The sequence below is a fragment of the Coregonus clupeaformis genome, chromosome 16, assembly GCF_020615455.1.
Source record: "Coregonus clupeaformis isolate EN_2021a chromosome 16, ASM2061545v1, whole genome shotgun sequence".
Taxonomy (NCBI): domain Eukaryota; kingdom Metazoa; phylum Chordata; class Actinopteri; order Salmoniformes; family Salmonidae; genus Coregonus; species Coregonus clupeaformis.
Window position 1 is genome coordinate 42,138,242 of NC_059207.1, and position 23,184 is coordinate 42,161,425.

Here is a 23,184-nt window from a genome sequence, read left to right on the forward strand (position 1 = left end):
AAAGTGAGGGAATACAAATCCTGCACAATATCCCCCCCAAAAGTAAAAGCATTACTTAATTATATATTTTTAATGTTTCATGCATGATTGTAGGATTTCTTATCAAATGTACAGTTCTTCGGAAGTCTTTATTCGAACTGGTGAAGTTGAGGGTAGCAGTCATGACAGAAACGGAAATGAGATAAAACAACGTTTTATATTAGATATATTTTTTAAATCATTCAGATGGTCTGCTGCTTAGAAAACAGGTCTCAGTAGGCAAAGCAAATCAATAGCTTACGATTCCATTGACAACGTCACACTAAAGTAATGGAAGTAATTGGCTTACCTTTGATGCAGGGGGAGGGTCAGAGGGTCACCAAGGGAGCAGCGTAACAGGACACTTCCAAAGACAGCACTTAAACTCTACAAAAACACAAGTGCAGCTCCTGTTTCCACTCACCTGCACAGCCCAGCATTGAGGCCCTCTCTCCCAGCAAGTCACTACAGGATGGACCCCTCAGTAAGCTGGGAACACATTTGTCGCTTTCACATAAAAATAGTCACAGAATACCATCAATGAATCTCAGAGTTCTTACTGTAGTTCATTAATACAGGAGTTTTGCATCCCTGTGTCAAAGCACTGTCCATTTACTGTGTTTTTATTTTGCAAGCGATGTGTGAAGCATAATGAGCGATAGAAAGTAGAACCACAACCATACCGATCATTTATCACAGGCATTTTGCTGATATCGTTCATTACGATAAGTAGCCTATACTAGAGAAATGTGAAGTTTGAAATGAAATAATTTTGCTAATATGGGTGATTGTTATTGCGACAATTGATGGCTACAACCATCAAACTAGTAGTGGTGCACATTAATGTTCTAAACATATCGTCCTATATATATCGTTATCGCATCAATTCAGAATTTATCGCGATATGGATTTTTGTCCGTATCACCCAGCTCTAATGAGAATCGAAATTCCTGTCACAACAAAAGCACAGATTTAGGAGCCATTAAAAACCATGAATCACGTTCAGTTTTTCCCCATTTGAAATCACCCTTTATCAATAATAAAATGAAAAGCCCTTTTTGCTATAACACCAAGTCATTACAATCAACCAACCAAAGAATAATGTGCATGTAGGCCACCATAATGACAACAGAGGGGCCTAGTGGACCATTCTGTAAAAGTGACAGACAGCTAACCATCTTTTCCTTTTGTTAAAGTAACAGCGTAGGTGCAGAGAGAGGTACCTCTTTCCAAGGTGCTGCTGGGGTTCTCTCTCTCTCTCTCTCTCTCTCTCTCTCTCTCTCTCTCTCTCTCTCTCTCTCTCTCTCTCTCTCTCTCTCTCTCTCTCTCTCTCTCTCTCTCTCTCTCTCTCTCTCTCTCTCTCTCTCTCTCTCGGGCTGTCAGATTGAGCTGCAGACAGAGGGGTCCACAGCAGGGGCAAACTCAGCCTGTCCATCATTGGGCCCCCCATAGTTCCCAGTGTACCCTGTCACACTCCAATTAAACCAGAAGCCGCTCTGAGGGGCACCTTCTTAGGCAGGCTGCCGACAGCCATTTGAAATGGGACACAGGGACATGCCCTAGCAATGTTTGTCTTTACACTAGCTATCACTTTGACACATACATGTCTCTCCCTCCTTAACACGTTTAGTTAAGTGACATTCAAAGTCAAACATATATTTTAGTCTGGATATGTCAACTGCATAATTAATTATCTAAGAGAGACAGTGAAAAATCACACAGATAAAAATTAATATGCATTCAGACACTCAACATACTACCTAAATGACAATTATGAAAGGTTAACACATTTTATGTTTTGACATGTCAATCCTAGGGCTAATCAACGCACCACATGCTGCAAGAACAGTCCTACTCCAATCTCCAAGAACAGTCCTACTCCAATCTCCAAGAACGGTCCTACTCCAATCTCCAAGAACGGTCCTACTCCAATCTCCAAGAACAGTCCTACTCCAATCTCCAAGAACGGTCCTACTCCAATCTCCAAAAACAGTCCTACTCCAATCTCCAACAACGGTGCTACTCCAGTCTCCAAGAACAGTCCTACTCCAATCTAACATATTTTATAGGTCTTATAGGCAGATAGTGAGGAAAATGTGGCTTAAAATGATGATTCCTTGCAAAGCCTATAAAGCTTTGGGTTTAAAGTGGGACAGACACTACTTGAAACAACACAATTAAATAGAACCAACATTTGCATACACTACTTTTTATCAAACATTGACAAATGTATGACACTTTGGAAGAAGGAAACAGGATTTTATTTTCTAATCTACAAATCCACACCCTTTTGCACAAAGTCCAACAAAGGAGGAAGCCGCCAATGAATGACATCCTGTGAGGTACTGTATCCCACACCCAACCCTCCCACCAAAGATTCTGACTGCCTCAATACACAATTGCACCTGAACCGTGAAAGGAAGGTGAAAATTAAGTCTACTTTGGGGCATAAAAAAACTGGCTTATCTCCCGGGTGGAACGATGCCCTCCCCATCTGACACACAAGAAGCCAGAGAGTTGACCTGAATGGGAAACAGCATGGCCTTTTACAAAGACCTGTTAGAAACAATTAGTCCTGACCGCCGGGTTTGATTTGGGCGGCTAATTGCTGGTTTAGACTGAGAGAGTGTGTGAGGTATCTGAGAAGCCCGGTAGCTGTGAGGACCCTGGGGGTGAGCGATGCTCAGACAATAGCTGCCTTTATTTCACATTCAGGTTCTACAAAGTAGGTGTGCTCAAATGGCTTAATCCTTCATTCAGAGCCCACAGGAAAAGGCATTCATATTGTAAGATGGTACAACACTGTTTCAGGTATGCTCCCCTCCCCTGTCTTACCCCCAACATCTCTCTTTCCATGTCACAAGAAAATAAAAAACAAGACCTAAATTATAGTGATTTTTTTGGCTTATACGACAGGAATTTTTGCCTTCCAGTCCCAGAAGAAAGCTAGGGGAAACCTGATCCTGTTGGCTTGTCCTGTCGGGAGCACCTCAGAATCCTTCAGTCACGCTGTCTCAAAGGCTTGCTTTTTACTGAGGCATATTTTGACCAGGATACCTTTTAACTGAGGCCAATTTCACCAGGATACCTTTTTACTGAGGCCATTTTGACCAGGATAAATTTTTACTGAGGCCAATTTGACAAGGATACCTTTTTACTGAGGCCATTTTGACCAGGATACATTTGAACTGATGCCAATTTGACCAGGATACCTTTTTACTGAGGCCATTTTGACCAGGATATGTTTTTACTGAGGCCATTTTGACCAGGATACCTTTTTACTGAGGCCAATTTGACAAGGATACCTATTTACTGAGGCCATTTTGACCAGGATACATTTGAACTGATGCCAATTTCACCAGGATACCTTTTTACTGAGGCCATTTTGACCAGGATACCATTCCAAACTATTTTGTGAGTGATGAGTGGTCGACACAAATAACAGTAGAACATGTAAAAGGATGGCCCTGTTCTGGAGGAGGTGCCTTATACACCACGTTTTTAGGCTCATACTTTCACCTATATGGCTGGGGTTTCACTCTTTTTTTTTCCCTGCTCAAGAAGTCAGTCTTCACATACCAAGTAAATGTTTTTACATTTTAGTCATTTAGCAGACGCTCTTATCCAGAGCAACTTACAGTTAGTGAGTGCATACATTTTTCATACTGGCCCCCCGTGGGAATTGAACCCACAACCATGGTGTTACAAGCGCCATGCTCTACCAACTGAGCTACAGGAGGCAAGTACCCCCTACTCTAAAATATAACCTGTTTTCTGCTCCTTTAATCACTTGAATAGGCATTCCTTCATGCAATGTACAACAGTCTCTCATGTACAGGTAAAAGGGAAAGAATTTCAGAACAAAAGTGTAGCAGTCCATGCAAGCCACAACTGACATCAACTGACATCATGTCCTACATAGAAACCATGAAGTTAAATAGAAACACTTTTTCACTATAAATTCCAGCAATAGATGGATTAGTAGACTTTAGTGATGAACCCTCTAAAAGTCACAAAGATTCCGCAGCTTGACATGTGTGGCATGCAATAGTTCTATTAGTTCTACTCCCTGTCTTACTGTATGCATCCCTTATAAGGGACTATTCATCAAAGTGTCAGCATTATGACAATGTAGTTGTTATGGTAGATAAAACAACCTTTGTATATCTGTGTTTTACTTAAATGTATGCTATTTGGAAAAATGTAGAGTATTGACATAATTTCTTACACTTGATTGATACATTTTTGTATTAACTTTATTTATTTTTGTAAGTGGCAAACAACAATTGTCACCTATACTATATTTTGTCTGCCTGTGTCACTTGCCGATATGCTGTATGCATGTCATCAATGTTGCATCATTCACATCCATAAGGGAGAATCTTCACCCTGACTTTCTCCATCACCCTGCTCCATGGAGAAGGTAACTTCAAAGGCTTGCTTCAGTCACAGGGGCAATAGAGGACTGGGGTCGACAAATGCACAAGTTGTAAAACTTAACAAGGTGTGAATGCCCTCCCGGTGCCCTGGCCCTCCAATGTGCAGCAGCAGCCTGTGTAAGTCCTTAGGGCCCTGCTACCAGGCCCGGGGGATGGGACATTGACAGTGTTGTGTTTGGAAAGGAAATATCAGGTGGTTGGTGGTTGGACCAGAGCTGGCCCTGCAGGAGAGAGGAGAGGCCCTGCCTGACTAGCTGGACACTCCTGATTTATCTGTGCATTTCAGAATTATGTTCCTAACCTCTTCACCTCTCCGCCATTTGTGTTGTGTTGTCCCCCTGCTCTGTTCAGGCAATCAAGCACTGTGCATCTCACCCCTCACCTAACTCCAGTGCATGTCACCAGCTCCAGTGTCATCTACAGTTCGGCATGAACGCCAAACCACACACTGTCTTGGCCAGAGCAAGCATCGGGGGAGGCTTGGATAGATTCTGTTGTACTGCTGGACATTCTGGGACACATCAAACATACTGTATATTATGGTATATGGTGGAATTCCCTTAGTGAGGATTTTGCAACTGTTACAATGTCGCATTAATGCATTTACATCAATGTAATTGATTTGACAAAAAAATAAGACAAAATAAATGTGATCATCAACACCAAGGACCATTATCAGAATCAATGTTTTCACTTAATTTTATTAAGTCTACCTGGATACAATCTTATAAATTACCTATGCCAATCTACTGTAACCACACATTCATTCAGCCTTTGAAGACAGACTAGAAAGCACAGCTCCTCTTCATCAAAATGAAACCTCAACAAACAGAACCTGAGGTAACTGGCTCACTGGGAGGTGTGACATTCTATTGCTCTTTTAAAAATCAATCTCCTTTGAAAGGGAATTATTTGACATCTGCAAGCAGATGATCAGAATTATATGACTAATTTGTATCGATCTGACAGCTGCATTTAACCCAGGTCGCCATGTTATATTGATGGATGATTAGTCTCGCGGTCTCTGCTGTTGAAAGAAGCATGGATACCAATGAAGAAGACAGATAGATAGACATGGAATGTGGGTTACTGCTGGTTCAGTTGTGGTTGAATTAACCAGAGAGTTGGGTGATTGTTTCTCAAAGCGTAGACCAGGATATGCCTGTAGGTTGCCTCACGTAGAATTGTGTGAGAGTAGCACCCTCCACTGTTTCAAATTAGAGAAACATTTCAAATGGAGGTAAAAGTGACAGTAAAGTGGTACATATGACAAAGAATTTAAGTAAATAAATAAATCATTTAGCAGACGCTCTTATCCAGAGCAACTAGGGTTAAGTGCCTTGCTCAAGGGCACATCGACAGATTTTTCACCTATTCGGCTTGGGGATTAGAACCAGCGACCTTTCGGTTACTGGTACAACGCTCTTAACCACTAAGCTACCTGCCGCCCCCACCACGCTCTTAACCACTAAGCTCTGTTGAAAATAACTTTTTCAACAGTCTAGCATTTATATCGATCTCGATATGGAATTATTCCACTGTTTCAGGGCAGCAAAGCCATCGAAACTCCTAGCTGTGAAACTTCAAACTTACCAATAGAGAGATCAAGTACAGAGCAGACAACAATCATGTAAAAACACTTGTACCAAACAAGTGTAGACGTTTTGCATCATCGTTCAAAAAACAAAATATCCCGATGAGCTTGATATTCTTAATACGGCACAATTTGACCCGATTCATCAAACAAGTTGTGATGACACCATTGTACCTCAAGAGGGTGACTTATAGTGTACTTCCTTCTAATGATAATTTCACAAAAACATCCCAACTAGCACATTTGGTTCTTTGGAAGTTGTGGGAACATAAGTCTTTGGTTTCCCATTGGTTCTGGGAACGAACCCATACGTTTCTAGACCGGTAAAATGGAACATTGACATTTTGCCTGTTCTGAGAACTTTCATTTTTAGGTTGCAGGGAGGTTCTGAGAATGCTTTACTATGGTTCCCTGAAAGCTTTCCTGGGATGTTTTATTAACATTCTGAGAATGGAAGTTATAGGTTATATGAAGTTAATTATATAACGTTTTGGGAATATGTTTCAATAAGACTTAATTTGGGCTAATGGTGCAATATGCAGAAATTGCTCTGCCATTTTCTGGTTGCTAAAATTCTAATAGTTCGCCTAATTTCAGTTTATGTGACAAAACAAGCAGTCATTCTGTAGAGAATCATTGTACCATCTAAACCGCTTTGAAATATATTTTCCATAACCAAAAATATTGTATTTTTAGCTGTTTGAAGCTGGTGTATAAAACACGAAGTAAAAGATTGCTTTCAATGAGAATGACAGCTTTAAAGCTGCAATATTTAACTTTTTGGGCAACCTGACCAAATTCACATAGAAATGTGTGTTATAGAGCTGTTATTCTCATTGAAAGCAAGTCTAAGAAGCGGTAGATCTGTTCTATGTGCACTATTTCTATGCTTCCTGTTCTTAAGTTAAGTTTTTGCATCTTTTACTTTCTGTTTTGTACACCAGCTTCAAACAGCTGAAAATACAATATTTTTGGTTATGGAAAGATACAGTATTTCACAGCGGTTTAGATGGTACAATGATTCTCTACACAATGACTGCTTGTTTTGTCACAAACTGAAAATAAGCAAACTATAAGAATTTTAGCAACCAGGAACTGGTGGAGCGATTTCTGCATAGTGCATCTTTAACTGTTTTGAACTCTAAGCACAGATGGAAATTAATTTGCTTAGGCATTCATGCAAACACATTTACTTTTTATATCAGTGAATTTCAAACCTATGCTCTTCTGTTCTCTATCCATGGAATTAGTCCACTGTGCCACCAGGATGGAGCTAACATGCCATGTTTTTTAAACTCATACAAACCTGTTCATTTTAATCTATTCAAACAGACCCTATTTCAAAGGAAACAAGCACTCTTTAAGATCAGGTGTGATCAATTAGTGGTCGCGGCCAACACACCCGGACACACTTAGGGTGTGTTCATAAATTCAATCTGGAGTGCCAGAGAGCGCTCAGAATGTGGTCTGGGCGTTCTTAAATTCAGAGCGTTGTCAGATTGTCCGTTCATAAATTCAGAGCGTTTCGCTCTTGTAGCATTCAGAGCGCACACTGGATGCTCTTGTGGAGGAGTAGGGTTGATCTGAGTGTTCTGACCTCACAACGGCAGTCAAGCACCCGAGCTAACTGGCTAACGTTGGCTAGCTTGCTAGCTACTTCCAGACACAAATGAGAGAACACCACACTCTGACCATTTTACTCGCCCTTGCAGAGCTGGTTAGGCTGTTTTCATGTTATCCAGAGCGTTGGTGACTGTAACTGTGCTGCTGGCAACAATTTAATTACGCTTTTTTGCCGACATTTACCGACACCAGCCATATTCAAAGGGTGTTGAGCGTTCGTAAATTCATCAGTTATTCTGCGCTCTGGCACACACAGACGAGAGTGCTCTGAAATCGGAGTAGATGACCAGAGTGATTTTCGAACGCACCCTTAAGATAGAGGATAGAGAGAGTTTTGTTGCTGCTGAGAAAGGAATGTATATGTTTTTAAAATAACATTCTCCGAACGTTCTCTGAACGTTACTAAAGTTTTCTTGTGGTTTTTATGGAACATTTTCTTAACGTTCTCAGAACAATGTGAGAACATGTCTTTAAATAGAACCATGAGGAAACCTGTAGGAAACGTTATGCTGAAGTACTCAAATTCCCACAGAAGAATGTTGTTTCTTAACAACTTAACAACTATTTGAGAACGTTCCCAATGTCAAACCAGTTGGAGAACGTTCCTAGAACATTACCAAAATGTAAATTAAATGTAACCATGTTTGAACATATAGGAAACGTTCTGTTAAAGTAATGAAATACCAAGAAAATCTATTTTTTTTGTCAAGTTCCTTAAATGTGCAGAGAATGTTCCAAAGTTGTGGGAAGGTTGAATGCAAAATAACCATAGGACAAGCACGCTCTTACCAAGCTCTAAGAAACACCCGACTGGGCACAGGCGTCAGTTCAACTTCTAGTTTTGATTTACATTTGCTTGAGTTGTCAACTAACGTGAATTAAAGGTAAAATCAACAACAAAAAATCACTATGTCATTGGATTAGGTTAAAAGTTGGTGCGAAAAAATGACGAAATGCCCTTAAATTGAAATCCAATTAGTTTTGATTCAACATCATCACATTCATTTTGGGGGTTGAAATTATGTGGAAACGTCGTTGATTCAACCAGTTTTTGCCCAGTGGGATACGGTTCTCAGAACGTTATCTGCTAGATGGGATTTGTTATATTGAGTGTGTGTGTGTTCCTGTTGTAATATGATAACAAATATCAAAGAATGGCAGCACAGTGTAGCGTGTGTGTGTGTGTGTCTGTGTGTGTGTGTCCTTCCAGATTTCACTCTCACTCTACGGCTATGGTGCCCAGCTGAAACATCTGTAGCTTCAGACCAACTGCAGGGCATCCTTACACCATAGTTTCAGATGTAGCTGACTGACAATCTGCATAAATTGCTAAATATAATGAGTGTCAAACACTGAAGGAACTGGTCTTGTGGATAAGAACATTCATGGGGAAAAGAAATACATTTTTCTGGTCTTTATGACATTGTAGTTGTAGTTTATGATGGTGGTTGCGTCATTGTACACTTGACATAAAACCTGTTTTAATTAGCATTCTCATTTAATACATATTCCTCACCCTCTCTGAATATCCAAATCACAATTATATTTGTTCCCCATTAGGACTTTCATCCTACTAAACACTGTCATTCAATCAAATAATCTCTTCTCCTGAGGAAATTCAGGTTCCATCCCTGGTATAGAGTCAATAGGCTATAGAAAACAAAACGTTTGTCACCACTGGGTGTCCATCGACAAGAAAACAAACCCCTCCTGTAATCAGGTCAGGTGTTGAAAGGGCGATAGATCTGGCCCAACCCACACCTTTCACTTCACTCAGGCATTGGTTCGCTGTTAATCTTATGATTGCTGTCTTCAGAAACGGATTCGGTCTCTCTGTCAGAAGCCGCAGCCTCATGAGTACCCGGTACTATCAAATAATAGCCCCGGCCGTGGCGTTCATGCTACTGGGAATAACTGGGATTATACTGCTCGTCATCCCGATTGACGACATGAGGGAACCTCCACAATTCATGGTAATAACTTTCTTGACCTATTCTCAGATTTACTGGCGCGAAAATGAAAGTATACTGATTGTATTTGCATACACCTGTCGATGAGTGGCTGTAGCCAATTATTTAACGACATATCCTGGATAAAACGAGATAAATAACGTTAGGTTTTACTGTATTATAAATAAAGTGTAGCAAATGCCATACTTACAAAAACGTTGTTTGTCATGTCTAAGCACCAGTTCCGTGCGAAGGTGCCAAATTGTCAATGTTTCATATTCTGCAAACCGGATACAATGTAGAGAATATGTTTACTTTTGTAGGCTATACAAATGGCTTGTAGGACTATTCCCTTAACAATGAAAATATGTTGGTTATGATGTTGGTTATAATAACGTTATAAAGGCATGCAATAATACAGGCTAGGAAAACATATGTTGAATGTTTTTGTAAACAACATTAATATAATAGCATTAGCCTACCATAATAAAATATAAACAATATTCTGTTTGTTTTTGTACTGTGGGGTCAATCTGGAAACCACCCAGATCTATAATTCAAGTGTGATTCCACAGTTTCAATCAGAGGTCCATCCACCAATTTGCTGTTCCTCAAAATGTAATCCCTGTTTTTGAAATCCACAGTTTGATTTGAATGTTAATGTTGATTTCCCTCATAACACAAAGGAGCAGCTGGAACTCCTAGAGTGGTGATGATATGCATTGCTGCAGCTTTCAGAGTTGTGCATCACAATTGCAATTCTTACCTGAGCTGTTGTTTGTCATATTTTTGCAGCACAGAGTCTCAATGTAATACTTATTTTGTGCCCCATTTTGTAGAATAAGATTCATTCTTGTAAACTGTGGAAACAATGCTCTCTAAAGCATCCCGGGCCGGTTATGCATATTCTCCATTACATAGGCAATACGATGAACCACAAATAAAGTAGGCCTAATACTATTACTATGGATGTGCACAATGTGGAGTTGAAAAGTCTGATCAAATTTACATTTAACAAGTAATTATACATGAAGACATGTCAGAGACGGACAGATAGTGAAACTTGGAGATTAATGAAACCAGCGTTTCAGGCAATTTAGCAATGCCCCTGAGCCCGGTTTCCCAAAAACATTTTAATGCTAAATTTATCATAAGAACCTTCGTAGGAGCGTCTTTAAATCTCTGAGCTGTTTCCCAAAACCATCATTACTAAAGTTGCACTTGAAAACGCTCCCCACTGGGCACACACTGGTTGAATCAACGTTGTTTCCACATCATTTCATTGAAATTACGTTGAACCAACATGGAATAAATGTTGAATTGACGTCTGTGCCTAGCACAGGAGATTGGTGGCACCTTAATTGGGGAGGACGGGCTCGTGGTAATGGCTGGAGCGGAATAGGTGGAAGATCTCTGCTTGCATTTTGACTCAGAAACGGTTGGTGACCACTGTTCTAGAGTTTTCCCTGTTAACACTATCAACGTTTACTTTTACTGTGGCAATTGTGATCGAATGGATGCAATATTAGCCACTTTCAATGCAACATACCGAAACAAAACAAACTATGCAAGAGATTTTGTTGTAGGCAGTAGGATTCTATTGCATTGACACGCACGACTCAGCCCGTACTCTACACAGACCGGTGAGGCATAAACAATCAGTGCCTCTGGTCCTCTGTAGCTCAATTGGTAGAGCATGGCGCTTGTAACGCCAGGGTAGTGGGTTCGATCCCCGGGACCACCCATGCGTAAAAATGTATGTACACACGACTAAGTCGCTTTGGATAAAAGCGTCTGCTAAATGGCTTATTATTATTATTATAGAGCTGCAGTAGGCCTATATGCAAATAGACCATTTCCATATATGGATCTGTGCCATTTCCTTTGAACTGGACTGTGTTCACAGCATGAGTGGTCCCGAGTAGATGCGCTTGTTTTGAGATCAAAGCAAGAGCTGCATGTAGCCACGTGTGCACATTTTTGTTCATGTCCTTTGCTAGTTAGTGAGTTATTAGCCCAGTTATAGATAATTTGTAGTGAGCAATAGGGGAGTGATTGCTTCCTACAAGAGCACAAAACATGTACATTTCTAGACACCTTTGAAAGGAGAGTCAGGTAAAGAGCTTTATAAAGGGGCAGTGTTGTATTTTGAGACAGGCTTGAATAAGCTAAGTAGCCAATAGGCAGAGGGTAACAATTTGTCTGAGTCTCTGTAATAATGATATGAGAATAACAATGCATTTGATTTTGTAGTGGTTTCTTGTATCAAACACCACAACAGCATTTTCAGTCACCTTGTCTGAAGGACAAGTGGATAAACAGGTTAATGTCAAGCGCTGCACGTTTTTTTTTTCAAAAGCCTCATGGAAAGTAGGCATACATTGAACACCACACATTGGCTGCTACTGTAGGCTGAATGACCGAACAGCTATTTCCATGTTAAAATGTTATGGGATGCATTTTCTCCATTGTTTTTGATGGTATGCCACTATGATAGGCCTACATTATGATCAAATAGCCACAGTGGCCATACTAAAGCTTGTACAGCCTCAGTGTTCACAGTAAACACGTGCTGGAAGTTGCACAGAATGTTCATAACGTTCAAGTTTGCGCTCAGCAGACCTGAAATTTGCTCAGTACTGGAAGAAATTAGAGGGAACATTGGTTATAGTCAAAGTTACATTCCATCGCTATCGGGAAACTGGCCCTGCTGTGCCTTTGACATGCAGTATCTTGCTTAATAAACCCAACCTCAGAGCACTCAGCGGAAAGCCTTTTTAAACAAAGCCCAACCTGAATCATAAAAGGGATGAAAAACAAGAAAATAAAAGGGCAAGAATGAAAGATCAGCATAAAGCCATGCCTATTTTACTCAACTCATTTTCTATTGTCCCTTATGGTTACTGTTACGTTCCCACAAGAGAAACTCAAAATGTCTCACAACAAAGGGAACTAACAATGAAAATCACTTACAACCAAACAAAACAGAAAAGGGTTCAAAAGGGGTCTTAAAGGCACCCATGAGGGTGCATACTGAAAGTTGGCAAAGCCACTAGTAAGGGGTTCTAAAAGACACCCACCATAGATGCCCACTAGGTTTGCCTCCAAAAAGACAAACTTAATGAAAAACCCTCAAGAACTTAGGATAGAGAGTAAAATGAATATGGAGCAAAACAAACGGGGGAAATGCCAAAACTCAGGCTTCTTTCAAACTTAAATAGGTTTAGCTCAAAATCACCCATGAAGTGTAGCTCTCCCCAACTCCACTGGAGCACTGGGCCAGCCACTCCTAAATAGCACCTGGGCCAACACAGGTGAAACACCTTCCCACTAATGAGATGGTAACCAGCACAGGTGTAACACATAATGACTGATGAGGTGACACCAATCTGTGCGCCCTACGTTCTAAAATGCTATACGTGCTAAAAGTCCATCCTCAAAACATAATTGGAAAAACCAAAACCTGTAACAGTCTTATTTCTTTCCTCATCAAAGTAACTTTGAATTCTCTTTTGTGGCCATACTGTATTAACTCGAAAAACATTTTGAAGGACCAGATATTGGTCAGTGATATTTTGACTTTGCTGTGGGAATCTCAAAATAAGCACTGAAATGTCAACGTGTAAGATACACAATAAATACAAAAGTAGTGTTGCCTAGTATTGTCAGGCAAATTCTGAAACATGTATTGCTTATTTCTATTTTGCCTGTATTTCTGACTTTTCCAACCGTTTTCTGTCTGTTTCAGTATGGAGTAGTCCTGGATGCAGGCTCGTCCCACACTGCCATGTACATCTACAAGTGGCCAGCTGATAAACAAAATGGCACAGGCATTGTCACTCAGCACAGCGAGTGTCATGTTAAGGGTAAGAGGGCATAGCCATATCAACCCCTACCTCCTAGGCAATTCTGTAGAACTGAAGAGATTGTATATAATATATCATATTATGACACACACACAAATCCATCTCGCCTATTCCAGGGAAAGGTGGAGCTATTATCATATTTCTCATACATATCCACTTCTCCAGTGTCTGAGTGTTCTACAAATACCCTAAACTCACTTCCATTTCTGTTGTTTTCTAGAAGGGAACTCAGTATGTTCCCCTCAAGAATGACCGGTCAGAGATTAATATTACAAAAGTGCTTTTTCACAGTTATGTTTTGCGTAATTCTGATTCTTAACTGAGAGTTCTGGTTCCCTTTCTATTGCCATGTACGCTGTATGCCCTCTCCAGTACTTCCTCTATTACTTAAGTTTGGTTTCAGTTGGGCAGGTAATCATAGAAACACTCGTGAAATTGTATTGCATCCATTCAGGTACAGTAAGTTTCTTGCTGACATGAAAGAAAAGGTCAGGCACAAGTCAAAATTGGCAGAAATCACATACACTTTGGGGTATTCATATTCTGATTTATATTGTATTCTATTGTATTTTATTGTATTATATTCTATTTAATGTCTACATACCCAGGAGGAGGGATATCCAGCTATGCAGCGGAGCGAGGGGGTGCAGGGCGCAGTCTGGAACGCTGTCTGGAACAGGCTTTGCAGGACATTCCCAAATCCAGACACCACCTCACTCCTGTGTATCTGGGAGCCACAGCGGGTATGAGGCTACTGAAGTGAGTGGAGATGCACAAAATAACATTAGATGTACTTTCAGATCAGATACACAGTATAATAGCATCTTACGTTCATGGGTTATGTGTCACGATCGTTACATGATGCGGACCAAGGCACAGCGTGATAAGCGTACATACTTTATTTGTACACAACAACATGAGCAAAACAACAAACGAAACGTGAAGTCCTAGGTTATACAACAAAAAAAATCCACACCCTGGCTCAACATATGAGTCCCCAGAGCCAGGGCGTGACAGTACCCCCCCCCAAAGGCGCGGACAGCGACCGCGCCAACCAAACACAACAGGGGAGGGGCCGGGTGGGCATTCCGCCTCGGAGGCGGATCCGGCTCCGGGCATGACCACCACTCTCCCTCTACCCCCCCGTAGCGCCCCTGGTCTGGTCTGGCCCCGCTGGCCGGAGCTGGACTGGACACCGGTGGAGCGGATTGCTCTGGCTCCGGAGTGGAGCAGCTGACCGGTGCCGGACCAGGCACCGGTGGAACAGGCACGGACCGTGCCGGACTGACGACGCGCACCACTGGCTTGGTGCGGGGAGCAGGAACGGGCCGGACCGGGCTGGCGACGCGCACCACTGGCTTGGTGCGGGGAGCAGGAACGGGCCGGACCGGGCTGGCGACGCGCACCACTGGCTTGGTGCGAGGGACAGGAACAGGCCGGACCGGGCTGGCGACGCGCACCACTGGCTTGGTGCGAGGGACAGGAACAGGCCGGGCTGGACTGGGAACACGCACCACAGGCTTGGTGCGGGGAGAAGGAACAGGCCGGGCCGGACTGTCGACGCGCACCACTGGCTTGGTGCGGGGAGCAGGAACGGGCCGGGCTGGACTGGGAACACGCACCATTGCCTTGGTGCGGGGAGCAGGAACAGGCCGGACCGGGCTGGCGACACGCACCACAGGCTTAGTGCGGGGAGCAGGAACGGGCCTGACCATACTGGGAACACACACCACTGGCCTTGTGCGGGAATCAGGAACGGGCCGGACCGGACTGGTGACACACATCACTTGCTTGGTGCGAGGAGCGGGACTGGGTTTCCTCATAAACCTCCGCTCCCTCTGCTGCCTAACCAGTTCCTCTCGCCGTGCCTCCACACTCTCCCTCTCCCTCGTGACCAGTGGCCCCCGTAACCTGGCGGCCTCCTCTGCTAACCTGCTGAACCGCTCTATCGCGGCCTCCTGCTGCCTCGTCGTCCACGGCGTGAGCCCCCCCCTAAAAAATTGTTGGGCTTGTATTTCCCCCGTGAACATGGCCTCCATGGCTCTCGCCAGACTCTCACTCTTCTCCTCCCAAGTCCATCCTCTCTCCTCTTCACGCTGCTTGATCCAGTCGTGGTGGGATCTTCAGTCGACGATCGTCATGGATGACGGGGCAGCAGGAGGCAGCTACAGGGCGAATCTGCAGACTAGGAGAGGAGGCCACCAGGTTACGGGGGCTATTGGTCATGAGGGAGAGGGAGAGTGTAGAGGCACGGCGAGAGGAACTGGTTAGGCAGCAGAGGGAGCGGAGGTTTAGAAGGAAACCCAGTCCCGCTCCTCGCACCAAGCAAGTGGTGTGTGTCACCAGTCTGGTCCGGCCCGTTCCTGATTCCCGCACAAGGCCAGTCGTGTGCGTTCCCAGTACCGTCCGGCCCGTTCATGATCCCCGCACTAAGCCTGCGGTGCGCGTCGCCAGCCCGGTCCGGCCTGTTCCTGCCCCTCGCACCAAGCCTGTGGTGCGCGTCGCCAGCCCGGTCCGGCCTGTTCCTATCCCTCGCACCAAGCCAGTGGTGCGCGTCGCCAGCCCGGTCCGGCCTGTTCCTGCCCCTCGCACCAAACCAGTGGTGCGCGTCGCCAGCCCGGTCCGGCCTGTTCCTGCCCCTCGCACCAAGCCAGTGGTGCGCGTCGCCAGCGGTGCGCGTCGCCAGCCCGGTCCGGCCTGTTCCTGCCCCTCGCACCAAACCAGTGGTGCCTGGTCCGGCACCGGCCCGTGCCTGTTCCACTGGTGCCTGGTCCGGCACCGGTCAGCTGCTCCACTCCGGAGCCAGAGCAATCCGCTCCACCGGTGTCCAGTCCAGCTCCGGCCAGCAGGGCCAGACCAGATCAGGGGCGCAACGGGGGGGTGGAGAGAGAGTGGTGGTCACGCCCGGAGCCGGATCCGCCTCCGAGGCGGAATGCCCACCCGGCCCCTACCCTCTTGTGTTTGTGTGGCGCGGTCGCAGTCCGAGCCTTTGGGGGGGTACTGTCACGCCCTGGCTCTGGGGACTCTTAAATGTTGAGCCAGGGTGTGGATTTTCTATGTTTAGTTTTCTATGTTTTTTGTTCTAGATCGTTTAGTTCTATGTTGGCCAGGGTGGTTCCCAATCAGAGGCAGCTGTAGCTCGTTGTCTCTGATTGGGGACCATATTTAGGCAGCCTGTTTTGCACTAGTCTTTGTGGGATCTTGTTCCGTAAGGTTTGTTTTGGTGTTAACCTAGAACTTCACGTATCGTTTGGTTTGTTGTTTTGTTCGTGTGTGTACTTCAATAAAAGATGTACGGTTATCACGCTGCGCCTTGGTCCGCTTCATCTCACAACGATCGTGACATTATGTGAGCTACCACATTAGAATGACTTTACAGTATGTTGGCTAATGACAACATTATAATTGTTTTTGTCTAGTCCTGTCCCACTTTTCTCTCTCTTTCCCACAGTATATCCAACCCCACAGAGTCAGAGCAGATACTGAAGGAAGTAGGGAGCAAATTGCGTACTTATCCTTTTGACTTCAGAGGGGCGACCATCTTGAGTGGACAGGAGGAGGGGGCATATGGCTGGGTCACTGTCAACTACCTGTTAGAGAACTTTATCAAGGTGAAGTTTTCACAGTTTCAGAGCCGGCATCAGAGCTATTCAAGAACACTGAGGAATGAATGTTAAGCAGTGCTGGCCTTGTTGAGGAATGATGAATAAGAAACATTGGTTTGTTTTCGTTGTTTCTCAAGACAAACTGGCACTCTTCATTTCCTTCTCATTCTTTCTTTTGTCTCTTAGTATGGCTTTGTGGGGCGTTGGCTTAGTCCTGGCAGAGATACAGTGGGCGCTCTGGACTTCGGAGGCGCCTCCACTCAGATTACCTTTGAGACCGCAGATGTGGTGGAGGACAAGAGTAACGTCATGGCGCTGCGTCTTTATGGTCGAGACTACCACCTCTACACACAGAGCTTCCTGTGCTACGGCAGGGACCAGGTCTTACGCAGACTGCTGGCTCACTTGGTCAAGGTAACTAACGTTCTCCTAAAACACAGTAGTATTACAAACGCAGAATGATTGAGTATATCACAAACCAAAGTGCATAGTAATGCTAAAACCATAGAACAATGTTAGGCTCAAATATGGTAGACTGTATAGCCACTTATCATCAGGATATGACTACAGAGGTACAGTTGAAGTCGGAAGTTTACATACACCTTAGCCAAATACATTTAAACTCAGTTTTTCACAATTCCTGACTTTTAACCTTAGTAAGAATTCCCTGTCTTAGGTCAGTTAGGATCACCACTTTATTTTAAGAATGTGAAATGTCAGAATAATAGTAGAGAGAATTATTTATTTCAGCTTTTATTTCTTTCATCACAATCCCAGTGGGTCAGAAGTTTACATACACTCAATTAGTATTTGGTAGCATTGCATTTAAATTGTTGAACTTGGGTCAAACGTTTCGGGTAGCCTTCCACAAGCTTCCCACAATAAGTTGGGTGAATTTTGGCCCATTCCTCCTGACAGAGCTGTTGTAACTGAGTCAGGTTTGTAGGCCTCCTTGCTCGCATACACTTTTTCAGTTCTGCCCACAAATGTCCTATAGGATTGAGGTCAGGGCTTTGTGATGTCCACTCCAATACCTTTACTTTGTTGTCCTTAAGCCATTTTGCCACAACTTTGGAAGTATGCTTGGGGTCATTGTCCATTTGGAAGACCCATTTGCGACCAAGCTTTAACTTCCTGCCTGATGTCTTGAGATGTTGCTTTAATATATCCACATAATTTTCCTTCCTCATGATGTCATCTATTTTGTGACGTGCACCAGTCCGTCCTGCAGCAAAGCACCCCCACAGCATGATGCTGCCACCCCTGTGCTTCACGGTTGGGATGGTGTTCTTCGGCTTGCAAGCATACCCCTTTTTCCTCCAAACATAACGATGGTCATTATGGCCAAACAGTTCTATTTTTGTTTCATCAGACCAGAGGACATTTCTCCAAAAAGTACGATCTTTGTCCCCATGTGCAGTTGCAAACTGTAGTCTGGCTTTTTAATGGCGGTTTTGGAGCAGTGGCTTCTTCCTTGCTGAGCGGCCTTTCAGGTTATGTCGATATAGGGCTCGTTTTACTGTGGATATAGATACTTTTGTACCTGTTTCCTTCAGCATCTTCACAAGGTCCTTTGCTGTTCTGGGATTGATTTGCACTTTTCGCACCAAAGTACGTTCATCTCTAGGAGACAGAATGCGTCTCCTTCCTGAGCGGTATGACGGCTGCGTTGTCCCATGGTGTTTATACTTGCGTACTATTGTTTGAACAGATGAATGTGGTACCTTCAGGCGTTTGGAAATTGCTCCCAAGGATGAACCAGACTTGTGGAGGTCTAGAATATTTTTTCTGAGGTCTTGGCTGATTTCTTTTGATTTTTCCATGATCTCAAGCAAAGAGGCACTGAGTTTGAAGGTAGGCCTTGAAATACATCCACAGGTACAACTCCAATTGACTCAAATAATGTCAATTAGCCTATCAGAAGCTTCTAAAGCCATGACAACATTTTCTGGAATTTTCCAAGCTGTTTGAAGGCACAGTCAACTTAGTGTATGTAAACTTCTGACCCACTGGAATTGTGATACATTGAATTATAAGTGAAATAATCTGTCTGTAAACAATTGTTGGAAAAATTACTTGTGTCATGCACAAAGTAGATGTCCTAACCGACTTGCCCAAAATATAGTTTGTTAACAAGAAATGTGTGGAGTGGTTGAAAAACGAGTTTTAATGACTCCAACCTAAGTGTATGTAAACTTCCGACTTCAACTGTATGTATTTTGTCTCTTCTGTCTCTCAGACTCAAGGTACTGTGCCCCATGTATCACACCCCTGCTATCCAGCAGGTTTCAATGTCTCCATGAAGCTGGACAAGGTGTTTGACTCCCCATGCACAGCAGACCAAAGGCCCTCTCCCTACAGCCCCCAGGACTCCCTGACAGTTATGGGCACTGGGCATTACCTGCAGTGCCTTGGCAATATGTCCAAGATCTTCTCCTTCGACAGGTGCTCTTTCTCCAAGTGCTCCTTTGATGGAGTCTTTCAGCCCAACGTCAGCGGCAGCTTCATGGTGAGGAGGATACCCATACAGAGATCACACTTTAAGATCAATCACGGATTCAATCTATGGCTCACTGTTTCTTAGAATTGATCCCATTTTAATTCAAATGTACATCATATCCTAATATTTAGTGGCATACTTTGGTTCAAGCTATTTGACAATCAGATTAATTTCTTTTCAGAAATTCTGTCAGAACAATACGGTATTTTCCATTTTCATTCATAGGCTTGTTCATTGTAAGCCAAAGCATATAGACAAACAGCCCACAGCCTCATGAGATTTATGAGACAGAATAATTGTCTGTTTATTGTCAAGGGGCAGATTGAGCAATCATCTTGTGGCCTCCTCTCCACAGGCCTTTTCTGCCTTCTTCTACACTCACGTGTTCCTGCAGCGCACAACAGGCATCACTGTCACGTCTCCCACTCTACTAGAGGGAGCCGCCCGCACTGTCTGCAACATGAGCTTCCAGGAGGTACTGGAGAGTAGGGCACTGCACATGATTATCATCTGAGTGAAAGGAGAACTGATCTAATATTCAGGGTATTCAATTCCATTATCAGCATTTGGGTTTTCTGAGCACTTATGAAAATGTCCTGCTGATGAGTGTGTATTATTTGCAAAAAGTAAGAAAAGTGAACAACAGAGGAATAACTAAATTAACATTTAGTGATATTTTTCTAACCCCAAACCCCTCCACATAAACAGATGCTATTGAAGGCCCCAGACCAGAAGGGTCGTCTACAGGATTACTGTGCAGCCTCTGTCTTTGTCCAGGTCCTCATGCTCCAAGGCTATGGCTTTGATGAGCTCTCTTTCCCTCGGATCTCTTTTCAGAGAAAGGTGAGCAGCAAAGTAAAACAATACAAATGCTTGACTATTTCAATATAGCTTTTTTCATGTACCACTATATGTATGCTAAGGAGTTCAGTTGTGGTTTGTTGTTCTTATTTTGTGCAGGCAGGAGACACCTCTATTGGCTGGGCGCTGGGTTACATGCTGAGTCTGAGCAGTCTGTTGCCAGGGGAGAGCATGGGACTGAGGAAGGCTCTGCGCCCCGAGGCCTGGACTGGTCTCATCTTCCTCTTTGTCTTCCTCATCCTCATTGTGCCTGGATATCTTCTAATGAAGACCTACCAAAAGAAGAAGGGCAGTGATGGCATCATCTAAGAATGTCTTCAGGACACCATTTGGTTAATCTTCTCCCCAGTCAGAATATGCACTTTTTGGGCTGTCGTTAACCCAGCGCAATTCTCAAACTTACGCTCATTTGCAATTTCGACCTGTTAAAGCAGGTGCTCTGCTATTTTCAAACCCTTGCGCCAGGCTTGGTAATTGACCTGTCTTATATCAGCTTGCTTGTGTCCTTAAAAACGTGTGCCAAAGTGCCAATTTCAGGCAGCGCTGTGGTGATATTTAAATACAGACCAAAAGCTGGTCTTAACTGTATGACAGTTGTCTATGGCATGGATTTTGCCAGCGGAGGTGCACAGTATCCTAATCAATAGAATAGCATATCACCAATGTTATATTAAAATATCACTTTTGGGAGCAGCAAAACAGTCAACCCGTTTTCATTTTATTGGATAAAATGTATGTCCAGCTCCTGTGAAAAGTTTAGACATGTGCGATGCCCATGGAATGAAAGATGTCAAGCCTATTTAGAAACATTAAGTTGTTATGTGTAGGAAGCATATTTTTAAATATCAAGTTGTTAAAAAGTCTTCTTGTTTTTTGTTTATCATTTTGTTGAAAAATGTATCTTCCACTGTCCTCTGTTGATGTCAAATCGTGGGAATTATGTTCGCTGTCCGTGGTGCTGAATCCGCTATTGTATTGATATTTGCCTAGTCTCGTAAACCCGACCCTAGGTGGACGGGTACATTGTGTGAGGCAACCTGTCTGCCTATAGGGAGACTAATATTTGACTGTTTGTTTACCTTTACAATTCTATACATGGCAAAGTCACCATACAGGCCATATCAACGGCGAAGGTAGGCTAATGTTATTATAACGTTTGGTAGACAATGTCTATTGCTCAGATATGCAATGTAATTTAGGCTATAGACTACCAAAATTCTAATGCAATATTCCCATGTTGAAGCCAATATTTTTTTTTTTTAAAGGCTCCCGAGTGGCGCAGTGGTCTAAGGCACTGCATCGCAGTGCTAGCTGTGCCACTAGAGATGCTGGTTCGAGTCCAGGCTCTGTCGCAGCCGGCCGCGACCGGGAGACCCATGGGTGGCGCACAATTGGTCCAGCGTCGTCCAAGGTAGGGTAGGGTTTGGCCGGCAGGGATGTGGGTTCGTTTCCCACGGGGGGCCAGTATGAAAAAAATTAAAAACATGTATGCATTCACTAACTGTAAGTCGCTCTGGATAAGAGCGTCTGCTAAATGACTAAAATGTAAAAGGCAAATGAAAAACTGGATACATAAACATTTGTTATAACTAGGACTATTATAGGGTTACTGTATGTTTTTATACTGTATGCTATTTAATAACCTAGTAGGCCTATCTTCAATGGATAGGACAAACATCCATGCTCTCTTCCGCCGGAGTTTAAGACAACAGAACATCAAACAGCGTAAATACACAACTTGAAGCAACCACAGAAAGCTTCGGAGTATGTTTTCATTGGCCAGTGAGTGGTCAAGCCCTCGTCACACCTTCAACATGTTAATTCATTGAAAGCCTGCCTTTTTACACTAACGCCAGGCTTTACGCCCATAATTCCCGCTGTCAAAATAGCTAAAATATTTCTGACTCATCCACAACTCCACGAGAGTGCACTTAGATTTACGTTAGTGTTTGGTTTGTTAAAATAGAATCCCTAGAGTTTCAATCATTCCAATGTCACATAGTTTAGAGGAGGCTACAGGAGAAAAGCATATCCAAATTGACAAGGAGATGTATATTTCATTTGAAGTCAGATGTATTGATTACAATTCATACTACACTTTGTACAACATTTTGACTTTTGGTAATGATTAACTGATTTTATGGCATGCACTGTAATTCCAAACCATTCTATCAGAGGTTAAAGTCACAGAAGGCTGCTGAGGGGAGAACAGCTCATAATTATGGACGAAATGGAGTGAATGGAATGTCACCAAACACATGGAAATTATGTGTTTGATACCATTCCACATATTCCGCTCCAGCCATTACCACGAGCCCGTCCTCCCCAATTAAGGTACCGCCAACCTCCTATGGTTAAAGTGCTACGTAAGCGCTCACGTTTAACCTCACGTGTACCTGCGTATTCTACATTGCTGAAATGCAAGTGAGCCATCTGAATTCATGAATTGTCTTTTTATGCTGTTTTTAGACTTTGTGTTAATTCAGGACTCTGTGTGTGTCATTCATTGCTAGCATGTCATGTAATTTTAAATAAGCTACGTTTATTGCTTTTTCCGTGTTCATAATCTGTCATTTTGACAGTGAGTACCAAGGAAAGATCAAAGAGTCGATAATGTCCAATCAGGAGGGATCATTGTGAAGAAGAGATAGCCTAAATGGCGTTGCCCATGCTGTCACAGATGCTATAATGGCACAGATACAAAGATGAGTCCTCTATGTTCCGACTAG

General features: G+C 43.3%; 1 protein-coding gene and 1 non-coding gene across 2 annotated transcripts; one reads left to right on the forward strand and one right to left on the reverse strand.

Annotated features, from left to right (window-relative positions):
* Positions 1-3,685: 3,685 nt before the first annotated feature.
* Positions 3,686-3,759, reverse strand: trnat-ugu. The gene has a single exon. It is a non-coding gene; the product is annotated as a tRNA-Thr (tRNA).
* A 5,765-nt stretch (positions 3,760-9,524) lies between these two features.
* LOC121584119 (ectonucleoside triphosphate diphosphohydrolase 2-like) lies at positions 9,525-21,736 on the forward strand. The gene is made up of 9 exons (XM_041899949.1): positions 9,525-9,647; positions 13,372-13,489; positions 14,098-14,248; positions 16,941-17,100; positions 17,281-17,508; positions 19,334-19,603; positions 19,950-20,069; positions 20,303-20,437; positions 20,555-21,736. The coding sequence occupies exons 1-9, from the start codon at positions 9,528-9,530 to the stop codon at positions 20,762-20,764; spliced, it is 1,512 nt and encodes a 503-aa protein (XP_041755883.1). The 5' UTR covers positions 9,525-9,527; the 3' UTR covers positions 20,765-21,736.
* Positions 21,737-23,184: the final 1,448 nt, after the last annotated feature.